This window comes from Carassius carassius, chromosome 49, assembly GCF_963082965.1.
Source record: "Carassius carassius chromosome 49, fCarCar2.1, whole genome shotgun sequence".
Taxonomy (NCBI): domain Eukaryota; kingdom Metazoa; phylum Chordata; class Actinopteri; order Cypriniformes; family Cyprinidae; genus Carassius; species Carassius carassius.
Window position 1 is genome coordinate 19962006 of NC_081803.1, and position 23764 is coordinate 19985769.

The 23764-nt window shown below is 35.0% G+C and overlaps 1 protein-coding gene across 49 annotated transcripts in view; it reads left to right on the top strand.

Moving 5' to 3' along the window:
• The window catches only part of LOC132132939 (calcium/calmodulin-dependent protein kinase type II subunit beta-like), a 63917-nt gene that overhangs the window by 32199 nt on the left and 7954 nt on the right, over window positions 1–23764 (top strand). For 6 of the 49 annotated variants that reach the window (XM_059545515.1, XM_059545519.1, XM_059545523.1 and 3 more), the window contains exons 6-16: window positions 123–195; window positions 5430–5532; window positions 5698–5781; window positions 7031–7125; window positions 7201–7323; window positions 7593–7676; window positions 7793–7835; window positions 11623–11691; window positions 17233–17270; window positions 20722–20754; window positions 22338–22406. In XM_059545515.1, coding sequence (XP_059401498.1) covers window positions 123–195; window positions 5430–5532; window positions 5698–5781; window positions 7031–7125; window positions 7201–7323; window positions 7593–7676; window positions 7793–7835; window positions 11623–11691; window positions 17233–17270; window positions 20722–20754; window positions 22338–22406 — 814 coding nt within the window. The remainder of the gene's footprint in view (window positions 1–122; window positions 196–5429; window positions 5533–5697; window positions 5782–7030; window positions 7126–7200; window positions 7324–7592; window positions 7677–7792; window positions 7836–11622; window positions 11692–17232; window positions 17271–20721; window positions 20755–22337; window positions 22407–23764) is intronic. The other 43 variants (XM_059545525.1, XM_059545538.1, XM_059545533.1 and 40 more) reach the window with 14 other exon arrangements.

A 23764-nucleotide genomic window follows, 5' to 3' on the forward strand; every position in this document is an offset into this window, starting at 1 on the left:
AGGAAGATTATGTTTGTTTGTACTGTTATATTTTATTATCCCTGTAATCACCCTGCATTTCTTGCCTGTGCCTGTGCATGAGAAAATGGCATTGCTCAGACTAACCTGGTGTTTGCATGCAGTCACTGCATCCAGCAGATCCTGGAGGCGGTGCTTCATTGCCATCAAATGGGCGTGGTGCACCGAGATCTCAAGGTGAGTGATAGGAGATTTTGTGTTTGTCGTGCTTGCTTTTATGTACAAATATGCCATGTGTGATGTGCAGTAATAATGAGATTCGATTAATATTCTGGAGAAAGAATGGCTTAAAGGGACAGTCCAACCAAAAATGAATATTCCGTCATCTACACACCCTCATGTGTAGGGTTGTTAAAAACCCTCTTGCCATTCAAAACCTGTAAGGATTTATTTCTTCTGCTGAACAAAAGAAGAGATGTTTTGAAGAATGTAACCAACTCAGTTTTTGTTATCCATTGACTTCCACAGTAGTTTTTTTTTTTTTTTTTTTTTTTTTTCATGTGATTGAAGTGGGGACCAACATCTGTTTGGTTACATTTACATTTATGCATTTAGCAGACGCTTTTATCCAAAGCCAATTTCATCTTATACATTATTTTTTTTACCAGTTTGTGTGTTTTCCTTGGGAACTCGCAATCTTTTGCGCTGCTAACACAATGCTCTACCACTGAGCCACAGGAACACATTCTTCAAAAAATATTTTCTTAAAAAACTCATACATGATGAACAAGGGTGAGGGTGAGTAAATGATGTCAGAATTTTCATTTTTTTTTGTGAACTGACCCTTAAATACTCGCGATCCGATTAAGCATGACATTTTGCATGCATGGATGTCTATGTCTGGCATAAAACTCTATAATTCTGCAGTTATTTCAGATTTTATTTTTTATTGTTGATTTTATGTCAAGTGATATGTTATATTATTTGTTTTGAAGACTTCTCACACAGGTTGATTCTGAACTATAATGGAATAACTCGCCAATAAATCATCTCAATATGATCAGGAACATCTAGAAATAAAGTAAATAGGGTCAGTTTTGATTCCATGTTGCTTTCTTTTCTAATCCTGCTTCAGTTCAGAACTTGCTCTTTTTATATACAAATCTCAGTCTGGATGCATTTCCAGCGTCGTTTTCCCCGGATGCGGCTCAAGGTCATTGAGCATTTCACACCATCCTACAGATTCTCAATCAGAACACTTTTCAAATCATGGGCCTGAAACGTCGAGATGCCATCTGAGCTCCACGAATAGCTCCAGCAGATGGCAACGGCGGCTGAGCGTCAGAACAAAGAGATCGTTCATCTCTTTTCAGAGCGGCATCTGTAGCACGAGTGAGGACTACAGAAAGAAAGAGATCAGAGATTTGAGACTGAATAAGCTTCCCATGATTCTTTGCTCCTCTGGACCCAATTTCCCACCTGGATCAACTTTCACCAGAGCAGAGGGAACATAACCTGCTTAATAACAGCACACACACACACACACACACACACTCTCACACTCACACTAAACACTATGTGGAAGTGTGAATGTGGGTGTTAAGTGCGATGATTATTATAACCCATATGTCTAAACGAGTGACAGTATGTTACTTGACAAAATGAAATCAAAATTGGATTCCTTGATACCTTTGGTCAATGTTCTGTGTTAATATTTACACAGTTTCTGTACAAAAGTTTGGGGTCTATAAGATTTTTTAAATGTTTTTGAAATACTCTTATGTTCACCCAGACTGAATTTATTTTATAAAAGAATTAGCCATTAACAATTTAATATAACTGTTTTCTGTTCGAGTCAAAGTATATTTTGAAAAATAATTTATTTCTGTGATACAAAGCTGAATTTTCAGCATCATTCCTCCAGTCTTCAGAGTCACATGATCTTCAGAAATCATTCTAATATACTGATTTGCTGCTTGCATATTTTGGTGGAAACCACAATATTATTTTCAAAGTCCAAAGGGGCAGCATTTATTTGAAATCTTTTATAAAATATCGGGTTTTTTCTGTCACTTCTGGTCAATTTAATGCATGCTTGCTGAATTAAAAATAAAAAAAAAATCTTAATGACCCCAGATTTTTCAGTGTTTGTTTACAGTGTGGTCACTTTTTTTTTTTTTTTTTATCAACATGAAATCAAAATTGACCCTATGTTGTCAGCATTCTGTGTAAATATCTATGGTGGTAAATTGTGTTGTGTGAATGCTGTTTCATGTTGACTTGAAAGAAAAAAACGAAGCTGTTTTCTGTAACTCTTTATCAAACATCATTGGGATCACTGAGAGCACATCCTGTCAATCAAATCCACAGTGTTAAACTAAAGATAATCCAGTCTGCTCTCAGAGGAAGGTGCTCTAAGGGACTTTCAAGATGCTTTTTTCAGGATGAATAACACTACTACATCCTGTATTAATTAACTCAATAGCAAGCTAATGAAGATAACGTTACCTAGAACTAATTTAGCAAATGTTTGCACTCAGGTGTGTAAAATCAGTGGTTCTCAACCTTTTTTTGGCTTCAAGGCTTTCCCAATGTCCAAAAAGTATTTAAAGGTCTTGTTTATAGGTGGAGATATTTCTGGTTCTTCTGCTGTATTACAAAGCTGCTTGTTTTGAAATGGTTTTTATGTTTTTGACTTTTTTTTATTTACCCAATCTAGGAGAATTATTTTCTTAAAAACTGTTAAATAAGTAATTTAGTAAAGTAAAATCTTCCACTTAAAATAACTTTTTCAGTTGTTTGTAATTGCAGGATTTTTTTAAACTTAACTTTAATATAATATTTATTGTTTAAAAATAAAAAATAAAAAATATTTTTGTTTTCTCAGCAGTTTTTACACAAATTATTTTAGGTCTTTACATAACTATATTTAAATATTAATATTCAAAATTTCCAATATTTCCAAGAATTTTCCAGATCCAGAAATCACATTTTTATAACCCTCATATATACAGGAATATATGAGTTCTGGTTCTTTTAAAATTTAAATTATAGTGGTAGTTTTTGAAGGAACAAATTAAAATAAGAAATAAGATTAGTTTTTTTCCAGATTTTATCTGTTTTAGTTCATTTCAGAGATGGATTTTGTCTGGTTTTAAATTATTTTAAGCCATTTTGCTGCCCACTTTAAAGTGTGCTGAAGCTCCCCAGTTGGTTCCACCCAGGGTTATCGTTAAAAATAAAGCTATTATAACATTTTTGTTAATTGAAATACAACCGCAATATAATAAAATATTAATTTTAGATTAAATAAAAAAAAGTAACATTTTCTAATTTTCATTTAATTGAAGCACTAAAATTTCTGACTGGAAATAGATAACAACAAAAACTGAGTAAAAAATAAAAGCAGAAATAAAAACAAACAAAATAGTAATATTTAAAAAAAATTAAAAATAAACAAGTACAATAATAATACAATAATAATAATCATGTCAAAAGCACATAGCAAAATGACCAAACTTAATCAAAATTTAAATGATAATTAAAAATTTTATAAATAAGATATTAATAAAAACTATAAAACCATATATAATATTAAAACAAGACTGGTCCCAGCTTCACTACTGCTCAAAAGTTTGGGATCAGAATGATTTTTAATGCTTTTTTACAGGAGATTCTTATGCTCCTCAAGGCTGCATTTATTTTATCAAAAATACAGGGGAAAAAATAATACTGAGAAATATTATGATGTAAAATACAAATTTTCCATTTTAATATACAGTACAGACCAAAAGTTTGGACACACCTTCTCATTCAAAGAGTTTTCTTTATTTTCATGACTATGAAAATTGTAGATTCACACTGAAGGCATCAAAACTATGAATTAACACATGTGGAATTATATATGGAATTATATACATAACAAAAAAGTGTGAAACAACTGAAAATATGTCATATTCTAGGTTCTTCAAAGTAACCACCTTTTGCTTTGATTACTGCTTTGCACACTCTTGGCATTCTCTTGATGAGCTTCAAGAGGTAGTCACCTGAAATGGTCTTCCAACAGTCTTGAAGGAGTTCCCCGAGAGATGCTTAGCACTTGTTGGCCCTTTTGCCTTCTGTCTGCGGTCCAGCTCACCCCTAAACCATCTGGATTGGGTTCAGGTCCGGTGACTGTGGAGGCCAGATCATCTGGCGCAGCTCCCCATCACTCTCCTTCTTGGTCAAATAGCCCTTGATGCCTTCAGTGTGACTCTACAATTTTCATAGTCATGAAAATAAAGAAAACTCTTTGAATGAGAAGGTGTGTCCAAACTTTTGGTCTGTACTGTACACTAAAATCAAATTTATTTCTTTGATGCGCAGCTGAATTTTCAGCATCATTACTTCAGACTTCAGTGTCACAGGATCCTTCAGAAATCATTATAATATGCTGATTTATCATCAGTGCTGGTTGAGCTGCTTACTTATTATTATTTTTTTTTTGGAACCTGTTATACTTTTTTCATGATTCTTTGATGAATAAAAAGTTAAAAAGAAGACCATTTATTTAAAATAGAAATCTTTTCTAACAATTTACACTACTGTTCAAAAGTTAGGGGTTATTCGGCAAGAGGTGTATTAAATTGTTAAGAAGTGATGGCAAAGATTTATATTGTTAGAAAAGATTTATATTTTGAATAAACGCCATTCATTTTAACTTTTTATTATCAAAGAATCCTAAAAAAAAAGTATTGCAGTTTCTAAAATAATATTTGGCAGCGCAACTGTTGCTAACATTGATAATACTAATAATAAATCAACATATTAGAATGATTTCTTATTGATCATGCTACACTATACTGGAGTAATGGCTGATGGAAATTCAGCTTTGCATCACAGAAATACATTTTATTTGAAAGGATATTAAAATAGAAACCATTATTTTATATTGTAAATACATTTTGCAAGATTATTTTTTTTCCTCTGTATTTTTAATTCAATAAATGCAGCCTTGATGAGCAGAAGAGACTTATTTAAGAAACATAAGTCTTACTGATTCCAAACTTTTGACCGGTAATGTACCTGGTTGTGAAACAATGGCTTAGCATCATTTATCACCTGTGTTTTGGTTGTTATTAGCCATTTCTCTGGACAATTGAACACCTTCAATACTAACCATCATCATTTTGTTTCCGGACCATTTGGATGATCTAAAGTCATAGATATCAAGCTAACATGTGATTTTAAATGGAAAGCAGGAGTACATCACAGGATGTTGTGAATTAGAAATTTTTTAGAGTTGAAATCAAACTAACAATGTGCTTCTAGCATTGTCAGAACATGGCGCTGGTCAGCACCGCTCATAATTTGGGAGCTGATTCTGTTTGTGTGCAGCTGTGGTTGTATGTTATGTATTAAGTGTTTAAAGGTAACATGTATCAGATTTTGGTTCAGCTGTAATATGAGTGCACCCCTGATCTCCTCTTCAGCCAGAGAACCTGCTCTTGGCCAGTAAATGCAAGAACGCTGCCGTCAAGTTGGCCGACTTTGGCCTGGCCATTGAAGTGCAGGGAGACCAGCAGGCCTGGTTTGGTACGTGGTCACGTCAAACTCTTCAAAGCTTTATTTGTTTAATTTAGCTGTTTCCAAGCACATAATCTGGCAACCAAATGGTTTTCTCTCACATACAAACACTGATGTGTTGGAAAGAGCCTGGATGTTGAGTTTTTAGATGTGTATTTTTGCATTCCCATGCAGGGTTTGCTGGGACGCCAGGTTACCTCTCCCCAGAAGTGCTACGAAAGGAGGCTTATGGGAAACCTGTGGACATTTGGGCATGTGGTGAGTCACACACTCCCTCCCAATAGAGTTCTTTGCATCTATTTCTATCTTCTTTCTCTCTCGCTCTCTCTTGCACATATTCGGACACATCAGCTCTCAGATGTGGAGAGCTCTTCTCTGGAAGGTGTTGTCAAGAGGCTGTTACATAACAGTGCTTTCACCGGTTCAGCCACCACCGCCGTGTTTCACGTCCACTTTCTCTAGACAGTTTAATTACTTTGCAGGTCAGTAGGTGGGATAGGTTTTTTTTATCTGGGGTTGGAAATTCTGATTCATTTTGACGCTTCTTTAGGATTGTTTGTATATCAGTCAACCAGTTCATGGATTCTTGAGTCATTCTCAAAATGCAACACTCAAAATTGTTTGCCATTTTACGTTTGTTGTCACAAAATAAATGTTTAGTTAATTTAAACTTTAGTTACTTTAAGTAACAATCTTGAACCCACCTGGCTAACATTACACACAGAAGATGTCCCACATTCTCAAGTCTTCAGTGTCACATGGGCCTTCAGAAATCATTCTAATATGCTGATTAATTTCTCAATGTTGGAAACAATGTTGCTGCTTAATATTTTTTTGAAACTGGTAACAGGTTTTTCAGTATTCTTTGATTAATAAAAAGTAAAAAAAACCATTCATTTAAAATCAAAGTCTTTTCTAAGAATATAAGTCTTCACTGTCACTTTTAGCAATTTAACAAATCAAGAAAGAAAGAGAAAAAAAATGCACTGACCCCAAACTTTTGAACGGCTGTGTATTTTGTGTAGAAGTTATTACAAAAAAACAGATCAAAACACTGATTTATTTACAAATTAGACTTCAATTCAAGTGTTAATCAATTTCAGCTGTTTTGATAACTTTTGCCATTTTAGTTCATATTTATATTATGTTTCTCTACATAATTAAACAATACAATTGACATTTGTTTATATATATTTATATTATTTATATGTTGTTTATTAAAATAGATTGATATTATTTTATGAATTATAAATTGTGTAAATTATATTAGATAAAGTCTATAAAGAAATAAACTTGGAAAGTGTAGCTGTTTGATAACATTGGTTAAGTAAAAAAATGTATATAATAGAATTTTGTGTTTTTGTATGCATATGTTTCTTTATAGAATGTATATGTCTGTTTCTTATTGCATTTAAGGATGTTTTAGGTGTGACTAAATGTCTGCTTTAGACGCACAAAGATCAGCATAGAGTCTGTTAGAAGTGAGACGTCTATGATGTGATTGCAGGAGTCATCCTGTATATTCTGCTGGTGGGATATCCTCCGTTTTGGGATGAAGACCAACACAAACTCTACCAGCAGATCAAAGCCGGGGCTTATGACGTGAGTCCCCTTGTGATTTCACTCATACAGTACAACTTGAGTCAAAATATAACCCTGTTCCCATGTTTCCTGAAGTTCCCTTCGCCAGAGTGGGACACAGTCACCCCTGAGGCCAAAAACCTCATCAATCAGATGCTGACCATCAATCCAGCCAAGAGAATCACGGCCCAGGAGGCTCTGAAACACCCGTGGGTCTGCGTGAGTATTACCAGCCCAAAATACCAACATACACCAGATTACACACACTTCAAGACAAAATGAATATGTTTCATGATAAAACAAAGTATTCACAATATAAAATGTGGCAGAGCTTCATTTACCCCCCCCCCCCCCCCCCCCCCCCCGTTTCTATTAAATATACCTGTTCACAATGTCAAAATGTAAATAGGATCAGATTTAGATTCATATTGACTTTAAGACAAAACAACACTATACTATTAATAATTTGATTGCTCTCTTTCCTGCAGCAACGCTCCACTGTGGCGTCCATGATGCACAGACAGGAAACAGTCGAGTGCCTGAAGAAGTTCAACGCAAGAAGGAAACTCAAGGTCTGAACCTTCAATTGCAGTTATACCTGCAACTGGAGTCTGTATTTCATCTGTATATGTCTGAAACCCACTGCTTGATGCCTCTGTTCACGTTACCATCTTTTTCTTGCGTATAGGGTGCGATATTGACCACCATGCTGGTGTCGCGCAATTTCTCTGGTAAGTTCACATCAGACTCTTTGCATAGACACTGTCTTGAAAGACAAACTGAAGATATGCTGAACTGATTGACTTCTAGAGTACAGTAATCAAAACCACCAATCATTAAATGAATCAGACTTTTATTCTAAAAGCATCAACACAACATCTTAACAGTGATATTTTAGTATTATTTATATACTATTAAAGTATTATAGCATTTATTTTTATGTTTTTAATTTTAGATTATATTTTAAGCATTTTTAATTTTGTTTTATAATTTAGCAATTTTGTGCTTTTGTCATCTTTATAGATTTTTGTTTTTATTTCTATTGTTATATTTAAGCTTTTTTTAAATTTAAGTTATTTGACAAGGCACTATAATTAAAATTTTTAAGTTTAAGTTTTAAGATTTTTTTTTTGTCTGATATTTGCTGCTTTTTTTTTCAGTTTTATTTTAATTACTGAAAACAATTTTTTATAGTTTTAGTCAACAACACTGACTCTGAGTTCACCCAAAAATGAAAATTTAGATCATTTACTCACTATCATGTCATACCAAACCAGTAAGATTCTTTTTCTTCCATATATTGATGCAATTTCCATAAAATGCAAGTGAATGGTGACTGATTACAAAACTCCATTAAATTAGTCCATACAACTTTTAAAGCCAAACGATTGCTTTGTGTGAGAGTAAAAGCTTTTGTTCCTATCATATGAATTCAAAAGACTTGGAATATAGTGCATAACTCAAATGGACTGCTGTTATGGTGCTTTTATTGTACTGTTATTGGGCCTTGACAGATGGTCACCATTCACTTTTGTAAAAAAAGAGCAGCTTCAGCATTCTGCATGACATCTTTTCTGTTTGACGATAGGAAAGAAAATCATATGGTTTGGAACAACATGAAGCTGAGCAAATGCTGACGGGGTTGTCATTTTTGGGTGAACTCTCCCTTTAAGTGATCTCAAAGCTAAATATTCATTCTATTAATAAATTCAGATCTTTGCTTTGAAGCATCAGACAAGAAATCTCACAGCTAAGGGATCTATACGCTATTTCTTATCCGACGGTTTGTTTTTTAGAGCAGCTGGACATTCAAAGTGTCCTGACAGATTGATTCAGAGACGAGCGTTTCTGTAGGAAGTGTGTGGTGTTTGTGAGTAGCGGGTCACATACGGCTAGTCTGGAGGGAAAGAGAATTCTGGATGTTTGCACCTGTGCCAAACACCACGTGAAAGAACTGGTGTTTATAATAATATGTGATTTATTTCTGCTGTGATGAAGCATCTGCTCTCTCACACACACACACACGCGCGCTCTCACTCGCTCGCACTTCTACAGCAGGCTGGTGGGCGGAAGCAACAGTGTTCCTGTTTGAGGAGCGTTTTAGATGCGTTCATTACTGTAATTACCTTGTCCCGCAGGGTGACTCAGTGGTAGAGGAGGCGTGGGAGTGTCCGAGCGTCACTCCACACACTTGCCCTCGTATGTCATTCCCTTATTCTTTAAAAGGGACATTTTCTTTTTTCTTTTTGAAGTCCTGTTCAATGATTACATTTTTCATGACTAATACCCTCTTCAACAATGCCTCATCCAAGTTAAAGAATTGACATTTCTCAATGTAATAATTTATGTATTTCTATGTATTTATTTATTTTGAACACACTGCCTTGGCTGTTTCATGGTAGAAAACATTTAGGATAGAAACTGACTAGGATTAAAAAAAAACAGAACAAAATATTTGTATTGCCTTTTTAAATAGAAATAATTTCAATTAAATTATTTCTAAAGATTCCTTTCAAATTCAATATATATTTTCTATTATTTTCATATTTGTATTTTATACTATAACATATATAAAACATATTTTGATATATTTATAAAAAATAAAATAAATATATTATAAAGATATGTAATATAATTTTATATTTATTATTTATGAATTATATAAATATAGTTTCAAATATATTAGATTATATTCTTTAACTTAAAATATAAAAGGTGATTAATATACATGTTTTCTTTTACTATGAAACTGCCACGTTCTATTATTAAGGCAGTTATAGTCGACAGATATACCTCGGTACAGTTTTGAACATCTTTAACTACACATCATATAAACTCCATTTAGTAAGATACTTTTGTTATCTTAGTAATCGCTCTGATGAATACAGCTCGTTAGACTGATTCAAACCTATATTTTAATTAGCCATTTATTCATGAATCTGAGTATATTGTTTGTGCTTTATATGAATAAAGTAAATGCAGGTGAATGTTTTTGCAGATTTACCCTTTTTTTTTTTTTTAAAGAGGAACAAGTAAAGGGATATAGCCCGTTTAATGTGTGATAAGTGTTTTTTTTCTGTTTGTCCTCTCGATCACTTATTCTATAATTTTTTTCCCTTCTGTATTTCTACTGCCTCCTCACAACGTCAAAACCCCAACCCCCAAATAAATGCTTTGCTCTGTTTTGCCATAGTATAGATTGGTGCTAGCGAAAGTGGTGTTTTTCCTGCTGATAGGAGAGAGTGGCTCCCCAAGGAGAGCTTGACAAGAAAATGAGTCTTTTCTTTATTCCAGAGTGACAGGAGAAACCTTATTATATGATTACACCACCCACTGTAATGGACTCTCAAGATCCCTCTCTGGTTGCAGACAGCAGCTTGTGTTTCCGGCTAACTCTCTCCATGCTAACAGACTGCTCTGTCCTTTGGTTTCTCTCTCAACAGCATTGGTTCTCAACTGGTGGTCCGTGACCTAAAATTGAATGTCATGTGAAAGGTTTGCGCCATTTTAGTTAAAAATTCATGTCACTTGGAAGAGGGTAAAATCGGAAAGGTTGACAAATTAGTCAACATGACAGCTTGTGTATCACCTACTCTGAGTTTCACAAGAGAGTTGACAAAAAACAACCAAATCCAACCCAGTTTAGTTTAGCAGGTTCACCAATAGCATTCTTTGTCAACGAAGAGGTTATTTCAGAGTTCATGATTAACTCTAGAGCTTGTGCACATTAAAGTGTGACATCAGCGGTGGGCAGCCAATCACTCGATGTGTGGAGAGCCTCAGTTTGATTCATTTCTCATGAGAGAGTCAGCACAATTCATTTCTCTGCTAAAGATTAAAGAGATCCTTGAAAAATATAATAAAGTTAAACACATTTAGAAGGCAGGGTTAACATCACAGCTGCTAAAAGGTATGAGAAGACATTGGAAAGAAAATGTGTGTGTGTGTGTGTGTGTGATTCTTTGGGTTAAAAAAAAAATCCATGTTTCAAGACTGATTCATATACATCAGCAGGATTTGTAATCGATGCATCAAGAAATCAGGTGGCTTTGTCTCTCTGCAAGTGCACTGCTCTCACGGTGAAATGGATACATTAAATTAATAAATATTAACATCTAGCGTCATTGAAAGTTGATACTTTGAGTTCACAGGTTTAATGTTCTATGTTCTTTAATTTATTGTCAAGAACTGAGGTAAATTACCATTGTTGCTTTTAGTATGGCTTTAAAGATCATGCAAAATGATATTCAAAATCACACTTTTAATATTAAATAAAGCACATAATCAGTACCTGAGATAATTATCGTCATAGTTTGTGTGCTTTTGTTCCAGCGCCTGGGTAGGACAAAAACATGGAAAAGATGGCTTTGATCGTGAATCGCAGTGTCATGTCGTATCTGGTTAGGTCACGGTGTGAAACCGGCTGGATGAAATAGAACATAGATGATTCTAAACCAGTTGAGAACCAGTGGTCTACGGCATGATTTGCATATGTGTGTGTCTGTGTGTGTCTGGCAGTGGGCAGGCAGACCACGGCACCCGCCAGCGTCTCTGCAGCCGGTACCACCACCAGTCTGGTGGAACAAGGTAGCCCTCTTCCCTCACGTCTCAAGCCATCCTCCATCTATCCATCCATCCTCTCTGCTTCATTTTCTGCTTATCATGATTCATATTCAGCATGGAGCTTGGAGCATGACACGGTAACAGCGGTCTCATGTTCAGCACTGCAGACGCGGCTGGCTGACTTTGGGAATGGTTAGATCTCTCTTTCCTCTTTATTTCTATCTCTCTTTTTCCTCTTCATCTCTCTCTCTTGTTGTTTTCATTAAGCCCTGTCACACTGGCTGTGATATGCATCTCTGCAGGTAACCTGTTGTATCCGTATCGTTGATTGTGGAGCCATTCGAACTGCCTAGGGCTGTGTAACCAGCCATAGTTTGTTATTATCTGATCATGAATGGATCAGGTTGTATTTCCTTTGCATTCTGAAAATTAGAATTCTGGATAGGAAAGTGTTGCAATTGCAGCAGTGCATTATCCATCAAATCAAGAACAAAAAAAATGATTATTAATGCATTAAACAAACAGATGCAGTTTTTTGATGCTTTGTATTAGAACAGCTGTGCATGGGTTCAATTTCTAGGGTTGATAAAACGCATACCTTGAATATATGCTACCATATTTTTTATAATATTTTTGTAATACTTTTATACATCTAGGATGCTTTAAATAGATCAAACATAAATACATTTATAATGTTACAGAATGTAATGTTTCTTTCAAATAAATGCTGTTCTTTTGAACTTAATAATCACCAAAGAATCCTGAAAAAGAACTGTATTGTGGTTTCCACAAAAATGTGAAGCAGAACAACAGCTCATTCTGATTCTGATTCAGTTTTCATTATTGATAATAATATGACATGTTTCTTGAGCAGCAAATCAGCATATTAGAATGATTTCTGAAGATAATGTGACACTGGAGGAATGATGCTGAAAATACAGCTGCGCATCACAGGAATAAATTGCATTTTACAATATATTAAAAAATAAACACGTATTTTAAATTGTAAAAAGTATTTCACAGTATTACTGTATCATAAATGGTGGAATTACTCACTTCTATTGGAAGTTGCTACTCTTATTTGCATTAAGTAAAAATAGCTTTTTCATCACTAAACATGGGCAGATCACATCACAAGTAGTTTCTACTGAAACCGGCAAATCTAAAAATAAATAAATGACTTCTCGTCAGTTTGTTGATGCAAATCATGATCAGTGTGAAAACACCCCACAGAATCATCTCTCCTGCTAAAGAAACAGGTCATATTATTTTAAGGCAGTCAAGCTGGGGGATTTCAAATGTGGTCACTGGCATCCTGCCGTTCTAAAGCGGTTACCAGTTCTAACCAGCTTGACCATAATGATCTACCAGATCAGAAGCAGCCCCCACCAAACATAAACAAGCAGATGTCATTTAATGTCAAGCTTAGGTCAATATAGTCTCTCTATGATGATTATCTGCAGAAGTCTTTCAGCGTTTCTCGACTCACGTGGATATAATTAGAAGTGAATGGAGCACAAAGTCATGTGTGACCACAGATTTAGATCGAAAAAGACCATTTGCAACAGTTCATTTTGTTGTAATGTGATGTTTATGTCCTGGTAAATCTAAAAACCGATGCTTCCTGAACATAAATAGCACAGCAGACGGCCCATCAGATTCAAAGTGCCGATATCAGCAGCTGGTTTTAGTTGGATTTTCCAACAGGGTCCCTTTATTCTCTCTCTCCTTCTATCTCTTCTTCTTTCTATTTGCACTCACTTTCTCTCTCCTCTACAATCTCCGCTTGCTCCATCCATCCATCCATCCATCCTTCAGTGTTCTGCCTCTTTCTTCTTCTTCTTCCCTTGGGTTTCTTTTGTGTCAGATCTCTTAATTGTAGGTTTCTCTCTCTTTCTCTTGCGTGCCTGCTGATGACTGAACATTGCACGAGAGCACACGCATGTCTCCTGACGCAGGAGAAGCCTGATGTTTTCCGAGCCGATCTGAGTGCATGTCTTAAACCTGTGTGTTCAGGAAAGGGGGTTCAATGTCCTTTCAGCACTAAATTCTAGGATTGTTTGCAGAGATCTGGCATTTTAACTCTTGGCTGATTCCAGAATCCATGCAGCAGGTTTTCAGTGATGATTAAAGGAATATTATTAGCAGATTATTTTCTAGGGAGTCCATTCAAAAATGAAATTCTGTCATCCTTTACTCACTCCCATGTCGTTCCAAAACTGTATGACTCTTGCTTCTGTGGAACATAAAAGATGTGTGTAACCAAACAGTTTTGCGTCCCATTGACCCATTTGCGTTTCTGGACCTAATCCAGTCACCAACGTTCTTTAAAATATCATCTTTTGTGTTGAACAGAATAAGGAAATGCTTACAGGTTTGGCACAACATGAGGGCGAGTAAATTATGACAGAATATACATTTTGGGGTGAACTACACCACCTTTATTTTCTGTAACCACATTTTGTAACCATTTATTTACATTGAGGGTCAACAATCAACAGCATGCTTTAAACATGATCCACAGACATTAAATAAAATATAGCTTCCAATATTTCATTTCAGTCCAAAACTAGTCTAGTCCATTTATACTTGTGTGAGATTTTGTTTGATAATGATTATAACACACCAATGTTTACCCATAGTGCTCTGCTTCACAATTTTTAATGAATTCCTAGAGGTCAGAATTTTTCAGAAAGTTTTGTAGATACTTTATTTTTTATTCCCAACAGATGACTGCCTCTGCATTTCTCCTCTGCAGTGTTTTTGTGTGTGTGTCTCAGGTGTTTTAGGTGAATCAGGTTTATTGCCACCTCTAGGTGTCACTACAATTGTGTCATGGAGCAAAGGGCTTGAAAATGGCACAAGATGACGATTTGAAAAATAAAACCAAAGAGGGAACATAAACCTTTGTTATACATCAGTTAAGAAACCCACATTTGAACCCCCTGCCCTCATCCAGACAAACACACTCCAGATGAACCTGTGCTGATCTCTCTCTCTCTTAATCTCTCCTTCTCTCCATTCTTCTCTGCCTCTACCCTTTGTGTCAAGGTAAGATTCTCTCTCTTTCTCTCTTTCTCAACCCTCCCTTCACACAGCACCTTCCCCTTATCTGCACGGATGAATAAAGTCAGGGTACTTTAGAGCCATAGAAATGCTAAGAAAATATCTTCCTGTGTTGGCATGGCAGAGAAGATTTAAAGTTCATATAGGATTTGCAGGCTTCATTTCATTTGATGTCATTTTAGGGATGAGAAGTTGTCTTAGATGGTTTTTATTCACTTTGACAAACATCAACATTCTCTTTTGTGGCAAGGAACTTGCAGGTCCTTGTCGCCCCATGAACCAAATATTTGAACGTATCATGCTTTAACTGCAGTGTGCGTGTGTTTGTGGCTTTATTTAGCTGTAATTTAGGATAGAAGTTAACTAAATCTGACACAGCCTGCCTTTGGGGGGTAATAAAAATTATTTATAGATAAAGTGAATAATATACACTACCGTTAAAATGTTTGGGGTCCATGGTTTTTTTTAAATATATAATACTTTCAGCAAGGATGCATTAAATTAAGTTTAAATAAACATTTCTTGTAAATATTGTATTATATATTTTGATATTAATTTGGGCACAGAGCCCAGATGATTTTGCTAGGTTTATGCTTAAAAACAAAGGAAAGAAACAGAATTCTTTGACTTCAATTTTTGAATTCAGTTTGACTTTTTAAGTAAATTGGTTTGTTTTATGGATATTTACTAGTTATGAATTAGCTTTATATATATATATATAAAGATAACAGAAGTCTGTTCTATCTTAATCATAGAAATAATTTAAAAACTTGTTAAAGTATATTTTCAAATAAAAGGCAATTATTTATACTGCAATAATTGTGTAAATGTTTTTAATGCTAAAAATGGGGTGGGGGGAGTATATTTTAAGGACAAAATTAGGGTTTAGGTTAGTTTAACACTAGTTTTAAATGTATAAAAATTAGGGGTGTAACGATTCAATCGGTTTCTCGATGCATCGATTACAAACCCTTACGATGCATATGCATCGATCTTAAAACATGATTTTTGAATTGTGAATCGCCGATCTCGGGCAGTAATCGATTTAAAACGCTAAGAATCAAATGAATCACGATTTCTACAGTTATCTAGGCTTTCAAAATATATACACATTAAATTACTACACGCACTAATTAATGGAGACCTTGAAGAGTGTTCGTGCCTCTAATCTGTCCTTCACGCGCTCCACTGTTTACGAGACTGTTACAGGATTGCGCTCACGCTCCGTTCGTCTCTGACACAGCTAACGTGCGATCTATAGGACTCGTGGCCAGTAATACTAAAGTGTAGTAGCTTTACTTTTCTGTAGTTTTTCAATGGCTCTCTGCTTCTTATCGACGTTGTTACCTGAGCAGTTGAAAGCTGTATTTATTGCACGGACAGAGCAGAAATGTAAGTGTCTAAATCATACGCACAGTTCCACTGAATGATAAATGTGTTTAAACAATGCTGATGAACCGACTGTGTGATAATCAGATGCATGAAAGTAGCGTTCGTTGCTTTAGCAAGACATCTGCCGTGTTTTCTTTCAGAATCATCATCCGCTGATGGAGAGGAAAGGTTAAATAACTACTGTAGCATTTTATTTTATGAAAATGAGATAAATGCGTTTTGACACTGAAAGAGAAGTGATCTCGCTCTCATAGACATGCCAGACTTTATCTGCAGCTAAACTGAATAAAAGCAGAATGAACTGATGAAACGCTAAGGGAAAAAAACTTAAATAATTGTTCATTAAATGTAGCCTAGTATATAAAACAAAAATTGTTCTTGAATCGAATCAAAAACCTATGAATCGTGAATTGAATCGAATCGCTGCCTTCCCAAAGATTCACAGCCCTAATAAAAATGTATGAGTATTTTTGTCTTGAAAATAAAATAAAATAAAAAAAACTTAAATATTCTATAACTATACATGAATACCTGTTTCCATATATTTTTTTTTATTTACATTTTTATTTTGTTTATAGCATAAAACACATGGAATTTTGTTTGATTAATGCTTAAAACAAAGAAAAAACTAAATGATCTTACATCTAAATTGACCTTGTTTTATGGATATTTATTACCTAGCTATTAATTTGCATTATATAAAAACAACAAAAGTCTTCATTTAGCTAAGTAACTGTGTGTATGTGTTTGCACTCTTCTGCATGTACACCAGCATCACGTGTGCATGACAGTCTCTAACCCCTCACTCCTGGATGGGAAGTTTCGATCAAAATTCGTGATTAATTCTGGCTGGTTTCAGTGTGGGCCTCTCTGTGCATACACCAAAACACGGCACGCTCCTGTGGTGATGCTTGTGCGGACATACACTCCGCATGTAGTGTTTTAGATGGATGTAATCCTCTAGATGTGGGGCGGGAGGGATTTCCCCAGCTGGCTCGGACGATTATGTGACATGTTTGGCCGAGCACCATTAGCGCTTCATTAATGTTGACTGTTGCTCCCGTCAAAGCATGCTGATGTTTGCGTTTTCTCTCTCCCCGTCTACAGCAGCCAAGAGCCTGCTCAACAGGAAGGCCGATGTTAAGGTAAGACTTTCTCATTCCTTTTTCTTCTTCCCTTTCTCATACCTTTTTCTCTTTCTGTTCACATTCGCAAAGCACAGTTTCCGATAGAGGAGGGATTCCTGAATGTTTCTTGTCCTTTAATTGATGGAAGTTCTGGCGTCCACTGTGTGTCTGATCTGAAGCAGATTTGTGTGTTTGCGTTTGCTGTATTTGTCTCCATGTTCTGTCCTTTCTAGCAGTGTGTCTTTTCTGTGAGATTAGATTCATTGGTTCTTCACTAAGTAAGCAAGCTGGTGGTGTGTGGTATAGTAATCTTATTTCATAATATGAATAATATTATATTGCGGACACAATGTATATCACAGTATAGCCATTTTTCCCCGAAAATTCAATCCAAAAAATTTTATGTATTATATAACTACATACTAATACCTATTTTTGGATTATTATATAAGGAATCTCATTTAGTTTTTTGCAACTCAATGAATGAAGTTTTTTTAAAAGATTATGAAACAGTTTAAACCAGTAATGCATGTAAATATGATTGGATGAGCCATACATGGTGTAAAATAACCTTTATAGGAACAACTGTGACTATTTGTGATGCTGCTACCAGTGTTATTTTATTTAAATTTATAGTCTATCATTGCATTTATAAATGTTGAATACAATTTTATATATTTTTTTAATTTATAAGCTATCATAGTAATTATTTTAATTTTTTATAACTTATATTTTAGTTAGAATTTTAGTAATTTTATGTGCTTTTGTCATTCATTTGTTTTTGTCTTTTTTAAATATTTATATTTAGCGTTTTTTACACTTTAGTACTTTGACCTATTTTTAATTTATATAAAAATATATATTAATAGTTTTCTGATGTTTCAGTTATGTTTAGTTGATTTTTTTGTTTTAGTTTTAGAAATGTACAATTACGTTTAATTTCTCATTTTTATTCAATATTACTTTTTCTTTCAAAAATATTTTTCCTTCTATTTTAGTTTTATTTCAGTTTACGTTTTAGTAACTTCAGTACTTCAGCTTCTTCATGCCAAGGCATTTGTTTTTCACATTCAAAATTGAAACTAGCTTGAAACAATAAAATCTCTGGTTGCAACCTTTAACAACCTACAATTACACATGTCAGATTTTTAACAAATTGCACCACAGTTTAGCAAAATCTTTACTAGTTCACCCATTACTGTGTCATACCGCCCAGCCCTAGTATAAGCTTCTGCGCTCAAACTTGATCTTTCTTTCATTTCTGATCTGCATCTTATCTGATTATTATCTCTATATAGTTTACCCATAGTGCCTCAGTCATTGCATTCAGAGCATTCCATCCCTCGGTTCCACCCGGTGTGCACCACGCAGCATCAGGTGAACGCACACAGATGTTGACCTCCGACCCGTAATGAGCTGTTAGAGAGAGTGCACTTGCAGGTTCATTTGTTCTGATAACACATAATCCTCTCAGACAGAGTAAAAAAGGTCGGCTTTCACCTCTGTTGCACTGCAGAGTTAGAAATGAAACTGTGACTGCTCTCTATTAGGGATTGGATATGGAGTCTAATCTAGAGAATAATCCCCCCCACTCTGAGTATTAATCATACGTTAAGTAATCTTTTAGCGTGCAGGTTTTTCATGAGATCGACACTAAAAAACACTCCAAGGAAAATCCTGCGACTGATGTGGCGTTTCTAACATTAATTCCTGAATAAATGAGGATGTTTCCAAGTCTCAAAGACGATGCTTTAAATTTGTACATAGAGTGATCTCGCTTCACAGCCTTCTCTTTCTAGTCGTCAATTAAAATCTTTAGGTGCACTGTCTCTTTAGACTAGATGTCAGGAATAAACACGTTATATGTAGAGTAGAAGCTTTAGTACTTTTGTAACATCATAGAAATATTAAACAAATCTGATATGATATGCTTCCAGTATTGAACTGCACAAAAACACTGATATTGGCATGTACACTACTTTTCAGAAGTTTGGGGTGTTTGATGTTTAATGTTTTTGAAAAACATCTCCTATGAATGTGTTAAGTATATCATTGAGATACTATTATAGTTTTTATTAATATTTTATAATATTTTTTGTTTTACATTTTAATTTTAGTTGAAATTGTTGTAATTTTGTAGTGTCTTTGTAATTTTTAGTAGTTTGTGTGTGTATATATAATTTTTTTTTTTTTTTTATTAATAATCATTTTTCCAGTTTTTCATACATCAATTTAAACTGAATTCAAATTTAAAATGTTGCCTTGGCCCCTAACTGAAATAATTTATTTGAAATATAAATATTTAGTAACATTATAAATGCATTTACTGTCACTTTTGATCAGTTGTTATGCCTTTCTGCTGAGTAGAAGTATGTATTTCTTTATAAAAAAAAAAAAAAAAAATTATTGACCCCAGAGTTTTGACCAGTAGTGTAGTGACCAATATGCATTCATATTGTATTTTCTCTCTGTATCTGACTGCGGTTGAGTCTGAATCAGCATGCACGTCGCCCACATCAGCATTTCAGCCAGACTGTGTTCTCTTCCTCAGCTGAGTTCACTTCCTGTTAGCCGCTGAGAGGATCTCCTCCACAAGTTCACTCAAAACTGCACCTGTGGTGGGAATCATTAATTTTTTCTGGCACTCTCATTAGCCGCTCAGGAAGATGTGATGTTTCATCGGCCCTGTGATTGTCATCCGCACTAATGAGACACTTTCTGTCTCTCATCGCTAATCATTCCATGATTCCTCCACCCACGCCTCGCTCCTGGATCCACTCCATCATCCCGATCCCGAGTGTGAGTGCAAGCGAGAGCAGCGGTGGGAGAGAATGTAGCTCTCGCTCCAAAAATAGCTGGCGGTTTGAACCCAGGGAGCCAAGAGACAGAAATAGACACTTCCACTGCGCCTCACTCATTGCTTAGCAACTGGCTCGCCACACTCCTTCATTCTGATATTTCCTCTTTTTTCCATGCTCTGGTATTCTCTCTGTCCTGTCTTTCATGCTGCAGTGTGATGAAGAGCATCACGGCAGGAGGAATTGTGAGGGAACGCCTGGATGAGTGTGATTTAACTCTTACAGACACATACAAACACATTTTCAGGGCGAAAGAAACCGATAAATAAAGGGACAGGAAGTAGAAATGAAATGACAGGAAGATGTACTGAATTGTAATTTTGAAGAAATTAATCTAGCATTTATTTATCTATCTATCTATCTATCTATCTATATATCTATCTATCTATCTATCTATCTATCTGTCAGGACTTAAGGACTGTTCTGTAAATTAAACCACATCAAAACTCTTTTATCCACCAGACGAACTCACTTTCTTGCCAAAAACCCACACGCGCTCCTTCTCTCAACCTTTCTGCCTCTCATACATCTGTGCCATTCTGTTTAATGTTCATCATAACATGTATTGTAACTCTCTCATCCCATCCCTCCATCGCCCCCTTTCCACCCAGAAACGGAAATCCAGCTCCACCGTTCAGTACATGGTGAGAATGATATTAATTTCTAATCTCTTTATCCCTCCATCCCTTTCTCATCGCATTGTTTATCCATTCGTGCGTTTGCTCATCCTGTTGGGCTTTTATGTCATTTAATGCACAATGTCGAATAAATCCTGTCTTCCTCTGTAATGATCTGTATTGATTCTTGATCTGTATTGAAATGTCAAGCGGTTGATTTAAAGGGTCAGATGGCACTAAATGACTCCTCAGACGCAGGTGAGGGTCGGAGTGTTTTTGGGTTGACGTTATTGTAGGGTTGTAGCGAGTCAGTGTTGACTGTTGTTGTGTTGGTTTTAGACTGTGGTGCAGAAGTCTTTAGTGTTGGTCCTTTCGTTGTTGCTTCCTTGTGTCTGTGTGTCTGTCTGCTGTTGTCTGTGAATGAACTCAATTCTAGATCCACAAGGACTCTCCTCTAGTTGTGCTTTCCTATTGCAACATTCTCTAAAAAAACAATGAACCAAACAGAGGTTTTCTGAACTGTTTGGTTACTTCTGTTTGCATTTTTTTTGTTTCCTTTTATTCTGCCTGCTGGGGGGAAAAACAGCATCTTAAGATGGAAATGCTGTTTTTTGCAGGTCCAGGCTAATCTACTAGCTTTATGAACACAGCCTGCCAAGTCAACTTTGTTGTAAGCATTTGGATGAGCAAATGAGCAGCTTGGACCACTTAGAAACCATGTGAAACCAGCTTTCAGACACTTGGTTTAAGTGGATTTTCCAGCAGTGCAATGCAATAAATAATATTTATGTTATGTGAAAAGAGTGAAACCTCACAAAATTTGTTAAAATATTGTCCGGGCCACACACACACACACACACACACACACACACACACACACACACACACACACACACAAAAAGTTATATTGTCTTAAGAAATTTAGAATTTTTTTATCAATACTGTAATGCAGTGCAATATAAATAAAGTATTTGTACACATTGGTAATACATTTTTTTTTACATCATATCATTTTCTAATGATAATCACAAAATGAAATTGAAATTGAATTGAAAATGATGGGAAGTACAAAAACTCAAATTAAGGTATCCTGTTGGTCTGTCGTTCCATCTATTGTTCTATCTGTTTATTATTCAAATTAATAATTAATGAATCAGTTACTTTACAATATTTAAAATTATATTAATATATAAATTAATTTTAAAAAGTCTATCTATTGTTTAATCTATCTTTTGGTCTGTCTTCTAATCTTTCTAATCTGTTAATTAATTATTAAATTAATACATAAACTATAAAAAATATATATCAAAACAGAAAACATCCAGATACATCAAGTTAATCAGAAATTTTCGGGGATATGTGCTAAGTTGTCATGAAATAATCTGCAAAATGGCAAATAATTTGAATGCTCCAACTATAAGCATTATTTTCTTAAAATGTCTTATTTGTTTTATTGCTTTATAATTTTGAACTGTTGTGTGTTCAGATGAAACCCAGTCCTCTCTCACTGCCAAACACGTTATCAGCCATGCTCTCTCTCTGTATTTCTCTCTTATCTCAACCTGAAACACCCACTGACATCCTTTAACACTGTTTTGTGTTCTGCACAGCCACAGTCAAACAGTGTGAAAAACAGCATAGTCACCAGTCCCAAAGGAAACGTCCCTTCTCCTGCTCTGGTATTTACCTCCATGTTCCTCTCTGTTCTCTCTCGCTCAATCTTCTCGTCCGACTCGTCTGTCGCTTTGGCTTCCTTCTCCGGTCTCACACATGTCCGTCTGCCTCGTCTCAGGCCACCTGTCCTAGATAATGTGTGTCAGTCAGTGACTTGAATCCTATCGAATCTTCATCTGTCATCGAAACAATGTCAGTGTTACGGTGGATCATTTTTATAATCCAGATTTGAAGAATTCTGATGGTTTGAGCTTCAGTTAATTTCATGTTTTCACACAGATGTGTGCTGAGTGTGTGCATGAACATTGCGTTTTTCATTGTTTGGATCAATGGCAGACCAACCAAACTTAGATGTTGGCTCTGTGTATTTAAACATTTCTCATTATGACCGTTATAATGTTTCATTAAATATATGTTTTTGTGTGTACGTCTCTGTGCATTTTTGCTTTTTTTATATAACCTAATGGTGTAAAACCTGATGTACAGACATTATTTATTTTCATTTTCATTATTTCTGTAATTGTAATTAATCTCGTTTGATGTAAACCAGTACAATATCATCTAATAAAACCCAGATTTCTTATCGTTAGTTAAAATAAGTTTGAAATAACTATTCAGAGCATCACAATTACATAGTTTTTTGATAGATACAGTGATCCAAAAAGCATTTTGGAGTCACATTTAAATTATATCTCATTGCATTAGATTGAAAAAACTAAATTAATTTAATTTAATTCAGGAATTCCCAAACTATTGGTCAGCGGATCTAAAATGTTACGTTGATATATACACTGAGATTAAATTAATAAAAAACTTTAAAAAGTTCACAGTTCTCTGAAATAAGTTAATAGTCACATGATGATTTTATATCTTTTTTTAGTACATTTTATTTTGATTTGGAATTATTTAAATTTTAACTCAAAGTTCCTTTATGAACCCCATTTTTGGACCCTTTTGGATGGTTCAGCTGCAGGTTTTCAACGTTTTATATTATTTAAAGATCAAAACTTCTCTTGAACATTGTTGTGTTAACACATCTTTAGTAAGAACTATTTTAATATTCTGATAGCGATAATCATATTTTGTTACGCACATTTCACACTCCTTTAAGCTTATCTTACCCTCAGACAATATCTTTGTGATTTCTATACATTTTGTTTTTAAATGAAAGTGCTTAATATTCAAAAGTTCTTTAAAACGTTGTAGATTTGCAGTGTTTATGCTAGGATTAGATGCATTAACATCTCAGGACTGGCTTTACATGTTGGGCTTTGACCTTTGGCTGTCCTCTGCTTTTAACCAGAGTGACCCCCCCCCCCCTCTCTTTCTTTCTCTATCTCTCTCTCTCTCTCTCTCTCTCTCT